General features: G+C 33.0%; 2 protein-coding genes across 3 annotated transcripts; one reads left to right on the top strand and one right to left on the bottom strand.

Moving 5' to 3' along the window:
* Positions 1 to 1,402: 1,402 nt before the first annotated feature.
* Positions 1,403 to 5,903, bottom strand: LOC130798534 (uncharacterized). The gene is made up of 2 exons (XM_057661571.1): positions 3,754 to 5,903; positions 1,403 to 1,697 (listed from the first exon to the last, which is right to left on the bottom strand). The coding sequence occupies exons 1-2, from the start codon at positions 4,043 to 4,045 to the stop codon at positions 1,615 to 1,617; spliced, it is 375 nt and encodes a 124-aa protein (XP_057517554.1). The 5' UTR covers positions 4,046 to 5,903; the 3' UTR covers positions 1,403 to 1,614.
* An 84-nt stretch (positions 5,904 to 5,987) lies between these two features.
* On the top strand, positions 5,988 to 11,687 carry LOC130798522 (probable protein phosphatase 2C 28). Of its 2 annotated transcripts, none has more exons than XM_057661549.1 (5): positions 5,988 to 6,482; positions 6,832 to 7,457; positions 8,431 to 8,798; positions 10,216 to 10,452; positions 10,998 to 11,687. In XM_057661549.1, exons 2-5 carry the CDS (start codon positions 7,133 to 7,135, stop codon positions 11,244 to 11,246), a joined length of 1,179 nt encoding a protein of 392 aa, XP_057517532.1. In that variant the 5' UTR covers positions 5,988 to 6,482; positions 6,832 to 7,132; the 3' UTR covers positions 11,247 to 11,687. The 2 variants fall into 2 exon arrangements, with proteins under 2 accessions (XP_057517532.1, XP_057517540.1); XM_057661557.1 differs by having other exon boundaries at positions 6,001 to 6,482; positions 11,001 to 11,687.
* Positions 11,688 to 13,446: the final 1,759 nt, after the last annotated feature.

Genomic DNA, 13,446 nt, shown 5'->3' with positions numbered 1-13,446 from the left:
AAACTTCACCTTGAAAAGCTAACTTATTTTTATTGAAAATATAAAAGAAACAAAGGGACCAAGTTAACCTTCTTTGACTCTTCCTTTCCTAATTCTTCTTTCACATAAATTACTCTAATTTAAAAAAGAAATACTCCAAAAAGTGTTAGATGAATGAATTACTGCATCCTAATATAGTATGCACTATACCTTTTAAAAAAATAAATAATATGCACTAATTTTAAATTTAAATAGTATAGACAATAATTGTGTGTTAAATGAAGTGAGAAGTAAAAAAATATATAGACTAGTAAAGAGCAATTACAAAGTGATTAGTGATGTAGTATATAGTAAAATATTGTGCAATATGTTTATATATTAGACTTATCCACACATTATTAGGAGTAATAAAGTGATAAATATTCAATACATTTAAATGTAGAAGCAATATTTTAATCAAGGCAAAATTAAAAAATTATGTATAGAGCATTCTAGTAATGAAGAAAACAATTTTTTTTAAAAAATATTAGAAATAAAACAAATAAAAATTAATAAAAAATCATTGAATCGATTAACAAATATATTTGGTGAAAAATTTTAAATTTTATAATTATTACTAATGTAAAATTAAAATATTTTCTAATTTGCTATTTGAAATACTCATATATATCTTTATCATCAAGCGTAGTAGATATATTTGTTAGCCAAATCATATTTAAAAAAGTGACTCGTATAATTTAGATTTTGTCTCAATTAAAGAGTACATATCACTTTTTTGGATATGATTTAAGATCGATTCTCACATAATCTTTCCTTTCTCTTAACTGCCCTTGTAAGAATTAGAATTAACTCTTAATTATAATTAACTACTCCTATAAATAAATTATATAAAATCCATTTCATAAAAAAAGAAGTACTAGATTTTGTTATGTTAAAAAAAAATTATAAATTGGAAAAATTGTATCGAATAATTTATTTATTGTCCATCTGTCGTGAATAATCCTTACTATTGATTATTTTTAAATAATCCAACCTTTGTATATTATTTGCTGACAACACCTCTTTCCATGTTTTAACCGCCTAATATAGGTACCTACTAGCCATTACGCTCACTTCTTCTTTCCCCTTATGCTTATTCGTTGGTCTTATCTTACTCTTCTTTGGTGGTAGGTAACTATAATAACTAGTAAAAATGTGAAAGGTGCAGTCAACAAATAATATATAAAGATTTAATTATTTAAAATAATTAATAGTAAAGATTATTTATAACAAATAAATGATATACTTCCTCCGTTCTGATTTAAATGCTACATTAGGTTTGGCACAAATATTAAGAATGCTGAACACCTACTTCATAGGCTACTGTTGAGTTTATAAGATTTGATGTTTTTGTTGTTGTTAATTTTAAAAGAAAAAGGAAAAATAGTTAAGATTAGGTAAATATTTTGCAGATTAATTTACATGTCAGTTTCATTTCCCCCCAAAAAATATTTTCCCACCCAAATAATTCCCTCCAATATTACAAATTATCAGCAAAAGTTAAAATTTTTACACAAAAGTCAGCATTAACACATTTCATCTTCTATAAATAGATCAAATTCTTCTATAGTCAGCATTAAAATTTTCAACACTTCTTCATTTCAATTTCTTCATCTGTTGTCCTCCCCTTTTAAAAAGTTCATAAGAATTTGGATCCAAACCTATTTCTTTCATCAACTCTACAAAACCAACAACAAGCAATCAAAACAACAAATGGCTGAGGTTCAAATTCAAGAAGAGGAATTCATTAATCCTGATATTGAGGTATTTATTTCTTTTTTTGAAAACCTTAATATAGATTGTGAATATGACATTTATAATGAGTACACAAGTGAGAATTATGGAAACATCGATGTCAGTTTGAGTTTGGAGGAACCCATAAGCCATGGTCAAACATTAACACATGAAGAAACAGAAACAGAAACATTAAGACAGCAACCAGTAGGTAGTAAGAGGGAACTACCAGTTGAGACCAGAAAGTTAATTGTACAACAGTTAACTAGTTTGTCCACAGAATCAGATAGACGTTTGCCACGGGGTACAATTAAAACAATTGCAATGCAACATAACACATCTAGGTGGACAATATCAAGGCTGTGGGAATCAGCCAAAACATCAATGCAAAATGGCATTTTAATTGATGTTAATAGTAGAAAAAGGGGAAGAGTTGGTAGGAAACCAAAAGTTTTTGACATGAATTTGCTGAATGCTGTTCCGATTGAAAAGAGAACCACAATTAGAGCAATGGCCTCTGCATTAGGCATTGGTCATTCACAAGTTTATAGAATGATGAAATCCGATATTATTAGAGCACATACGAATTCTATTAAACCAAAACTTTCTCATGACCACAAAATGAGAAGAGTCAACTTCATTTTATCCCAAGTAATACCACCCACTGTAGACAACATACCAAAATTCTCACTTATGTATAATGTTGTGCACATAGATGAAAAATGGTTCTACATGAGTAGGGCAACACAAAGGTATTACTTATTTCCTTGGGAAGAGGAGGAACCATATAGATGTGTGCAAAATAAAAATTTCATAGGCAAAGTGATGTTTATAGCAGCTATTGCAAGACCTCACATTAATGCTACAGGTGAAGTGTTGTGGGATGGGAAAATAGGAATTTTTCCGTTTACAGAAACTCATTATGCAGTGAGGAGGTCAGAAAACAGACCAGCGGGTACAGCAACATTACGAGCAATAACAAGAGTTACACGCGACATTCTACGAGACAAACTAATCACTGAAGTGCTACCAGCTATAAGATCAAAATGGCCAGCAAATGGGGTGAAAGATATATGGATTCAACAAGATAACGCCAAGCCACATATTTTAATAAATGATCATGCATTCAATGAAGAAGCAAAGAAAGACGGATTTAACATAAGACTTGTTTGTCAACCAGCCTCTAGTCCAGATATGAACATCTTGGACTTGGGATTGTTTAGTGCTTTGCAATCAATTCAATTCAAGTCATTCCCCAAAGACCTCAATGATCTGATAAAGGCAGTCAATGATGCATATGACACTTTTGAACCAAAGCTTTTAAACTACACTTGGATACAGTATCAACTGTGCATGATAGAGGTACTAAAAGCTAAAGGCGGTAATAACTATAAGAATCCACACATTGGAAAACAAAGACTGGACAGGCTGGGTATGCTGCCCAGGCAATTAGAAATTCCACAAGAACTAATTGATGCAGCACGACAATTTTTATCTCATGGTATAATTAATCTCAATGATCTTCCGCAAGATGATTGAAATTAATTATCAATATGTAGACATTTTGTAAAGAAAACAGTATGTATGACAACATTTTGTAAGTATACAATTATGCATACCTCTCCATTTAGTCATTGAGGTAGTTATGTCACAAAAAAAAACTAAGCAAGTTAAACATCATTCATCATTCCAATTTTCACTTGTGTACGTTTATTTAACTCTCAGATTTAACGATTAATCATCATTTGAAATTGTGCAAATGTAGGTATCTCAGCCTCATCTTAGTGCTTGAACCGGCAATAAGACAAAACACATTAACCATGTGTTAATATCTACTGCTCATGATTTAACTCTAAGGTGGCAATGAAACACACTACTATCTACACATTTCATCAAGCAAATAACAATCATCATTGAGACATTAACAAAAAAAACATTTTCAATAAATATAAACATCATGAATAATATCAAAAATAAGTTAGAATGCTCATGAGTTAAGACCACAAATTGTCGTCTTGCGTGGCCTCTTTTGCTTAGGTTGCACCTTATCGATTAATGCATAATCCTCCTCATCTGGTAAACCGTAGTACCAAGGTGGGGGTTCTTGATCAGGATCTTCAACACAATTTAATTCCCAACATTTCAAATAATAATGATCGTACCACGAACCAAAGATATTATCGTATTTTTTACATTCTCTTTGGGATTCTAATGAGTCGCACGCTTTTTCCTTTGTGTCCATCTTCTTAATAATCTTAAGTAGCAACAAAAACATAACAGAGGAAGTACACATAATAAAAATCTTATCATTAGTAATAGATCAAAGTTTAAATCAAAGTTTAAAAAAACAAGATCATACAACATCATATTTCAAACCAGATCTGGTGAAGGACTAAAACCAGATCTTGATTTTGGGATTAAAAACAGCTCAAAAACATAATCAAAAAAATAACAAAATCAATATCATAAACGTATTACAAATAAACATTAAATAAAAAAAATAAGAGCAGATCAAAGTTTAAAAATATCAAAAAATGAACATGCAAGAGAATCATTAATCAAAACAGATCTCATCGACTGCTACAACCACATCATCGTTTTCGTAATTTAAAACAAACCAAAACCATAATCAAAAAAAAAAAACAGAATCAAAATCATAATCAAATTAAAATAAACATGAGAAAACAAAAAAAGAGATCAGATCCAACATTAAATAAATCGAAATAAGAACAACATGCAACAATATCATAAATCAAACCAGATCTGATAAAGTACTAAAACTAGATCATGATTTTCGGATCAAATCATACCAGATGAAAGCAAAGAGTAAAAAGAACATGCAAGAGAATCATTAAAGAAACCAGATCTGAAGAAGGACTAAAATAAGATCATGAATCTGGGATTAAATACAGCTTAAAGAAATAATCAAGAGAATAACAAAAACAAAATCATAAACGTATAAAAATAAACATGAAATAAAAAAAAACAGAGCAGATCTTAGTTTAAAAATATCAAAATAGACAGAACATGCAAGAGAATCATTAAAGAAACCAGATCTGATGAAGGACTAAAACAAGATCATGAATTTGGGATTAAATACAGCTGAAAGAAATAATCAAGAGAATAACAAAAACAAAATCATAAACGTATAAAAATAAACATGAAATAAAAAAAAACAGAGCAGATCTTAGTTTAAAAATATCAAAATAGACAGAACATGCAAGAGAATCATTAAAGAAACCAGATCTGATGAAGGACTAAAACAAGATCATGAATTTGGGATTAAATACAGCTGAAAGAAATAATCAAGAGAATAACAAAAACAAAATCATAAACGTATAAACATACACATGAAATTAAAAAAAAAAAAAAAGCAGATCAAAGTTTTAAAAAAATCAAAATACGAAGAATATGCAATAAGAATCAAGATTTTAGGATCAAAGCATACCAGATGACGATTAAAGCAAAGTGTATAAAGAATATACCAGAAGAAATAGAGAAATTTCGGAAAACCCAAATGTAAACCTTTAATCAAATACAAAACCAAAGATCAGAAATAAAACCAGATATAATCCATCCTTTCGTAGTCAATAGTGAAAGAAAACCCAAATAATGAAATCAGAGACGGCAAAGAAATGAAAGAAAACCAAAGATCTTTAGGGTTAGAACTTTCCAGAGAGAATGAGAGAGATGGAGAGGGGAAAATGGCAAAGGAAGAGAAATGGGATTAGGGTTAGGAAAGGAACCGGGTTACTTATATAAAGAGCAATCAACGGTCAGATCTGGGCAAACCAAATCCAACGGTTCACATTCATCCCACCATTAATATAAGTAGTTGGAAAGGTTTGTTTAAATGGGAGAAATAATTAATTGAGATAGTGTATTTAAATAGAGGAAATAATTAATTGGGATGGTGGGTTATGGGAGATTAGTTGAGTTTTTAATGAGAATAATAAATATGGAGGGAAAATTAATTTTAATTGGAAATAAATAAAGATTAAATAATTGTAGGTAAAAAAGTTAGAGAGGTATAGAGTAGGATAAAAGTAGGGGTAGGTAGAATTTTAAATGATTGTTTTATTACCAAAAATGGAAATGTAGCAAGTATTATGAAATTTCCAAAAATGGAATATGTAGCAAGTATTATGGAACGGAGGAAGTATGAGATTATTCTGGATAATTTTTCTATATAAATTTTATTTTTCTTGTTTAATTTCCCTGATTTCAAGTGGGAAGTGGAGCCCATTCTGGTCCTATGCTTTGCTGGCTTGAAGCTCTCCATTGTTGGTTTTTAATGGGGTCTGTCTGCTAAGAAGACCCCTCCAACCCTTAAAAAAACAAAACAAAATTCAATTCAATTCACCTCTTTTCTGAAATGCTGATACCTCATTTTCATTCTCTTCATCAGTCTCATCATCTTCTTGCAACTACTCATACCAAACAAAGTTGAGATAAATACACAGAAACAAACCAAAGAAAAAACAGATAAAGAAATTAAAACATCAATCTTTTTTTAAAATATTATAGATAAATAGACAATTTTTCTGCAAGCTTTTAAAAAACCCATCTTCAATATTATTTCTTTTTTGTTGTTGATTTGATGGATCTTTAGATCTGAAAGTCTTTTACAACCACAACCAGTGTTTCTTTCTTTTTCTTTTTCTTTTTCTTTGGATCTTTGTTTAGATTGTAGCTACCCCAACAAAGGGTAGGACTCCCATAATTATAAGGTAAACTTTTTTTTATTTTTTTTATTTTTTATGTTTAATAAATATTGGGTTTTTGTTTTTTTAGTTCAAAATTTCACCCTCATGTTTTGATTATTTGTTGGTTGATATAGTCATTGAATTGAAATGTTTGTGGGGTTCAGCTAAAAATTGGAATTATGTCAACTTTGTCATTAATTATTATTTTTTTGTAAAAAATTGAATTTGTTATAAGGGTTTTGACCTTATGGGTTTGACAAATAGATATAGATTACTTACACATTCTATTTGTGGCAAAAAAAGAAGAAGATAAAGTTGGATAATTTCAATTTTCAAGTTCTATGCTTAATTTATATTATGGTTTTTTTTTCAGGGAGAAATATAATTGGGTTATAATTATAAAAGCTCAAATCTTGTAAGTTTCTGGTCAAGACAGACAAGAATTGGGTGTTTGATTACATATGATTGATCTATAGACAATATCAATCAACATAATTGTCCATATTGTAAAACTTTTGAGTTTGGTGAGTTTCATTCGGTGGTTACATATTGTAAAGAGGAAAGTTTTGGTAAGAAAATCGAGGTGAATCATAATTTGTTGGGTAAAAAGTTGTTTAAAAAGTAACCCATATGAAATGTGGGGAATTAGGAGGGGGTTTTGGTTGAGATGAGGTATGCTATCTGGGTTCATGAATTTTCTGAGGTCCTGTTTGTGGCCAGTTTCGGATCCTTCAATCCACGCGGGTTCGGGTTCGGATTCGAGTGGGCGTCAAGAAGGCCTTCTATGGTATAAGGATATAGGACAGCATGTTAATGGTGAATTCTCTATGGCTGTTGTTCAAGCCAATAGTTTGCTTGAGGATCAAAGTCAACTTGAATCAGGCAGCTTGAGTTCACTTGATAATGGACCTTTTGGTACTTTTGTTGGTGTCTATGATGGGCATGGTGGCCCGGAGACGTCACGATATATCAATGATCATCTCTTTCCCCATCTACGCAGTAAGTTTCTTCAATCTGTTTTTGAATATGGTTCACAAATTTCCTATGTTTGTGTTTTGAAATTTTGGTTTGTGGAATGGAAGTATTTTTGAATGTTACTCATAATAAGTCATATGGGGATGCAACTATTGAATTTCCCTTTTATACAATGATTAATTTTCCTCGAATATATGTTTTTTTTGTTGCAAACGATAGAGTATATAATCGTATCTTTGGACTTCAACCATCAATAATCGAACTCATGAATGTCGAAGAATCAAGTCAACCAAAAGTTTAAGAAAAGTCTTAGTATATGTTATATGCTCTATCGAGTATTGGGGAATTCCCAAAAAAGAATTATAAAAAATCTTTGTGTTTTGCCTTGGAAGATGAATAGGAAGTTATGAAATGTGCCTTTTCACCCATGTGCTATTTGATTGGAAGAAACAAAGGTGAATTCTTAGTTCACTAAACTCCAAAGACCATCCTTTCTCAGATGTCCTTTCAAAGTTCAAAATTTGTCTCTTTTGTTGTTCATTGTGGACTAGAGAGATAAGCATGAAAAAAACAAGGAAGCTAACTATATTGTTTACTTTTCACACTTTAGTTCTTCACTCTTCACCCCATTAAGCACAGCGGAGGTTTTGAGCATGTTCAACTGCATAGTGTCCCGAAAACATTGGGAGCCTCAATGTTAAATTACAAATTACGTAGTGTAGTGTATGTTAAGTGGTTAAGATACCAAGTTGTTGAAAAAATATCACAACTTTTTAAATTGCATAGGGCCTTTAAAAAAATTTTCAATTTTTGGTCTGCCTCTGATTAGGCAGTAAGTTCATAAGTGGTTGGTACTTATTTTTAGGTGAGCTTTTGGAACTTTTGGACTTAATTTTCTTTTGTGATCTTCATATAAGACCGCCTTTTAAATTTCACATGGTAAATATATGCCTTGTTGAGTTGTTATGGGTGGATTATAACAGTTTTTGTTGTGCAGGATTTGCAACAGAACACCAGTGTATGTCTGCCGATGTAATTCGTAAAGCGGTTCAAGCAACAGAAGAAGGATTTTTGTCTGTTGTAAGTAGGCAATGGCCAATGAAGCCCCAGATTGCAGCTGTTGGCTCATGCTGTTTGGTAGGAGTAATATGTAGTGGCACACTTTATATAGCTAATCTTGGTGATTCTCGAGCTGTTTTAGGGAGACTTGTCAAAGCAACGGGAGAGGTTCTTGCCGTCCAGCTCTCAACCGAGCATAATGCATGTTTGGAGGATGTGAGGCAGGAGTTGCGGGCGATGCATCCCGATGATTCTCATATTGTTGTGTTAAAGCATAACGTGTGGCGCGTCAAGGGACTTATACAGGTATATTTTCTATCCATAACATTTCGTTACTCGTCATACCACTTATGTTATTTTTGTAACTTCCATTTATCAATCATCATCATCATACCCAGTGTATCCCGCATATAAAAAACTATGATCAGGGGGTCTGGGGAGGGAAGGAAGGAAGGCGGCGATTTGTACCATAAAGGAGAGCGCGGCCAAAGAATCCTTCGACTCCGGAAAACTAACTAGCCTCCCTAGTGTAAGCTGAATATTTTACTTTGAAAACCAGTTCAAAGAACTGTAAATAAGTTTCTCGATACATAGAGAACAATACCCTTGTGTTTGGGGTTCGATGAAGTACTAATTCCCTTTCCCTCCTCGCTTACAGTGATTCTCTAGCCAACCCCCAAATCATAAATAAAATGAGTTGCTCGATATGGGAGAGTGAATGAGAATTAGTTATATTTTGGTCTAGTTTGATGTTTATGTGCAAGAAATAGTTTTCGTGAAGCTTCTGCCTTTGTCCCTTGACTGACTAAGGAGCCGCTATAAGTTTTTCCTGTCCCATGGTTATTGATAATGTGCTCCTGATGGTTTGGACCGTTTGGTAATATTGAGCGGTTGGTAGTTCCCAAAGAGACTGCTTCTTTCCTTCAAATGAATAGTAACAACCATAATGCAAAAATACGTTTTCCGTCACTTGATGGTAACGGTAAGAAACGGATTGATTACGGCCGATTTTTCGGTCGTAGTGAACTTAAAAATCTTTACGATATGGTGATGCGGTCTAGTTTTTGCACTATGGTAATAAGATGACCAACATAAATACTTTTAGAATCCGTAGGGAACTAGATAGGATCAGAAGCAGGCTTTCACTTGGCAGAAAATTTTCGTGACTTTTTGAAGGTTTAAGTTTTTGTGAAAAAGGTTGTAGGCCCATCACTTTGATGAACTTTCATTAAATGTAATTCTAAGGTGTTTCATTAAATAAATGATGGTAAATAAAGATCGACTGATAATTGATGTATTATTTGTCCTATAGAGTACTCGGTTGTGTATACATTATGTATCTACCGAACAATTCTTTTTCATGGCCTTTAGCTAGTGCCTTATGCCAGAAAACTTCCAAATCTTATGGCAATTTATGAACGATCTCGATACCATTGTGAAGTGCGTTGTATAGTCTTTCCAAGAACGTCTGCTATTCCCTTTGTTCCTGTGCTGTTAGTAGCTATAAGCACTTTGTTTCTGACATCTTGAACTGGGTTTTTGTACGCTGCTCATGTATATTACTTGTATTTAATGTTAATAAGTTCAGGTTGCGAGGTTTGCTTGTATATTTCTTACCATCAAAATTTTAATTGATTGAAAATAGAGAAGGGGACGGGGTGTCTTAATTTTTACATGTATGGAAATGACACTCATTTAACATTCATGAATCTCTTGAATGCAGGTTTCTAAATCCATTGGGGACGTGTATTTAAAGAAACCCGAGTTCAATAGAGAACCTCTATTTTCGAAGTTTCGTCTACGCGAACCTTTCAAAAGACCTATATTAAGTGCAGACCCTTCAATTTTAACTCATGAGTTGCAGCCACACGATCAGTTTGTAATATTTGCTTCAGATGGACTATGGGAGCACCTCACCAATCAAGAAGCTGTTGATATTGTGCAAAATAATCCTCGCAATGTAAGATATTTTAATACCAACGTGCGGCAATTTAATCTGCTTTTATATGATAGAGTATGTGACATATCATGGGGCTACAACCTTGCATCATTTGCCATTCTTTTCTCGCTTTTTAGGTCTTAGTATTCAAAACTTTTACTTTGACTATCGCTGTCGTCAAAGTTTGTTGCTGAAAGTTGAATCTTTACTTCGTTTTGAGCATTTCTTTTTAAATACTAAAACTTTTATAATATGTGACGAGATCAGTGAAACATAATTCGCTGATTAGTTTGCCTTTTGAGTTTTCAATTCGTTCAAAGTGGTTCAATGATAGCCTAAAACTGACTATAATTTGTTTTTTTCGATTTGTGATTCGCGAGGCTTTTAACGAATCATGTGATACTGGACGAGATCAATCAAAAGTCAAAACTCAACCTCACATAATGCAATTATCTATGTTTCGAATGTTACTTTGTTATGCATCTTTAAAGCTAAATTCGTATTGATTCTACCATCTCAAGTCCTCATCTAGTACACACCTTCTAACTTTTTATCTTATCTTTTAGCAGGGAATTGCTAGAAGACTGGTAAAAACCGCGCTTCAAGAAGCAGCAAAGAAGCGAGAAATGAGATATTCGGATCTGAAGAAAATAGATCGTGGAGTTCGTCGTCATTTCCATGACGACATCACGGTGGTAGTGGTGTTCCTCGACTCAAACCTCGTGAGTCGGGCTTCAAGTGGATCTAAGGGCCCACACGTGTCAATTAGAGGAGGTGGGGTCGCCCTACCTTCGAATACTCTAGCACCCTCATGAGATGTTTCACTTCCACTTATATGCCTTTCAGAAAACCGGGCTCGTTTTTGATGGAGGAGGAAGCAGGAACGGAGGTCCTATAACGTGTTCTCATGATGTATGCCGTAGCTACTTTAACTTGGAACTCTAACAGCGAATTTTAAGTTCTGTCGTGGAAACAAGATCAGTGTGAACAGGACAATCGGGAAAACCTCAGGTGATGATGGTTATGCTAGTTAAATTCCTCATATTGACTCGTATCTTTTGATACGACAATTTTTCCACTTTTCCCTATCTATTTGTTAAATTCTATTGTTTTACTTACTATTTTCAAAAGACTGCTTTTAGGCCCATTGTAAAAAAAAAAGAAGGGAAAGAAAAACGAGCCATTTTGGCTGTACACTTCCGTCTGAATTCCTTCGGAAAACTTTCGGCTAAGATGCTAACTCTAGCTTTAAGCTTCTTGCGTAAAGGCTAAACTGTGCTTTTCTCCTTCTTTGTGTCGGGTTTGGAGATAATTTTCCCCTTCATTTTGGAATTGTAGATATCGGGTTTGTGATATATTCATCACGTTTACTGCATAATTGCCTCAAAGATAGGCACTTCTCGACTAGGATTTACTAGTATATATCTTTAGATGGAAGCCTAGTCTTTTTTTTTTTTTTCTCGGTGGAACTTGTAATATACATTAGCCAGCAACTTGTTGAACGAATGTTGTTTGCTGTTCAAATTTCCGTCTATTTAAGGATTCGGTGTGTACATATCTTGCCCTTTACACACTACAAATAGATTGCGACTGTACCTTTCTAGTATGTCGGTTGCATCGTTTTAACTTATTGCAGATGATACCTCTTTCTATAGGAAGAATATGGGTCATGTGCATCTACGGCTAAGCCATTCAAATTTCTAAGTCTGATCGATCATATGGCCGTATGCAGGTATCTGTTGAATATTTTGATTACTATGTATAATTGAATCGACTGGTTGAGCTCGTCTAGCCAATAAAGAACAAGATTTGGAATTGAACCGGGAATTTCACCTCTAACTACCCATGAAACTTAACATACAAATTTCTATGTATAGATATGGATGTGTGTTTGTATTTGAAGTTGAGACCGGACTAAATTTTCTTTTCTTAATGACTTATTGTAGCCGTGTATTAGAACTTGGTAGCGACGAAACTGTTTTTCAAGTTAGACCTATTATGTCAAACTCGACCAAGCCAGCCCATTATAACTTGCACCAAAATCGGTCCTGTGCTGAACCAAATTGGTCCGAATGCTTTTATGTTAGTGCTGCTTATCCCTACATAGAAGGCGAGGAATGATGGGGATATGACCATAACCTATTGGCTATTGCTTATGAATGGTTGATGGAGCAGCTCTTAATGTTAATGACATCCCTTCATAAACACATATTATTGTGTGAGATGCTCTCATCATGAGACGCGCTTTATATTTAGACTGAATTGTCCGACCAATATAATTGTTTAACATATGAGCTTTTTGTTTTGAGGTTGTCTCAGCGAGAGATGTTTTTGTAAGGGTAACTCTTTCTTAAAACGTTATACAATTTAATATTAATTGAGATTTAATCAAATAATTTGAGGCAATGGCAAACCTTTATTAAGGCCCAAAGAGGCTTGGCTTCCCAAAACTTTTGCTTGATTATACAAAAGAAAAGCTTTTTTTAATTATTACAATTAAAAATGTGATTTATCGACTAGGAAAATTATTTCAACTAATAGAAATTTGTGGAAAACAATCAGAATGGAAATGAAGGATTGTATTTCTTTTATTTGAATACAATTAAAGAAATAAGGGAATGAAGAAAAGAGAATTAGAAGTTAGATTTCAAACAAATTTTTCTAACATTGAAAAGTTTTAGAAAGAAAACACATTAATTTTTCTTTCTTTTCTTTGAAAAATTTAAGGAAAATTTGAGTTAAAAGGTAAGAACTTTAGCTTATTTGCTTTTAAAGATTCGTATTTTTGTTTATTTTTTAAAGACTCGAATTTTGTGGTGCTTCCGCTTTTAAAGGTTCTGCCGGTTTTAGTAACCTGGAATATCAGGTTACCAATTACCATCTCCTCAACCTGATTTTTCATCAGCTTCTTTAAACCTCCGCATCAATGGCTTCTTCCTTAAACCTCCTCATCAATGGCTTCTTCCTTGGTCTACCCATAGAGTCCCAAGAACAAGCACTAAACTCACTACAAAA

The sequence above is a fragment of the Amaranthus tricolor genome, chromosome 1, assembly GCF_026212465.1.
Source record: "Amaranthus tricolor cultivar Red isolate AtriRed21 chromosome 1, ASM2621246v1, whole genome shotgun sequence".
Classification (NCBI taxonomy): Eukaryota; Viridiplantae; Streptophyta; class Magnoliopsida; order Caryophyllales; family Amaranthaceae; genus Amaranthus; species Amaranthus tricolor.
This window is presented reverse-complemented; position numbering and strand designations above follow the sequence as displayed.

Bases quoted from the DNA above. Each gene is read 5' to 3' on its own strand.
- LOC130798534 (XM_057661571.1), bottom strand. From the start codon at position 4,045: ATGTGTACTTCCTCTGTTATGTTTTTGTTGCTACTTAAGATTATTAAG. The intron at 1,698-3,753 runs GTCTTAACTCAT...TTGGTTTTGTAG, and splicing joins ACGCAAGACGACAATTTGTG to AGTTGATGAAAGAAATAGGT.
- LOC130798522 (XM_057661549.1), top strand. From the start codon at position 7,133: ATGCTATCTGGGTTCATGAATTTTCTGAGGTCCTGTTTGTGGCCAGTT. The intron at 7,458-8,430 runs GTAAGTTTCTTC...TTTGTTGTGCAG, and splicing joins TCTCTTTCCCCATCTACGCA to GATTTGCAACAGAACACCAG. The intron at 8,799-10,215 runs GTATATTTTCTA...TCTTGAATGCAG, and splicing joins GCGTCAAGGGACTTATACAG to GTTTCTAAATCCATTGGGGA.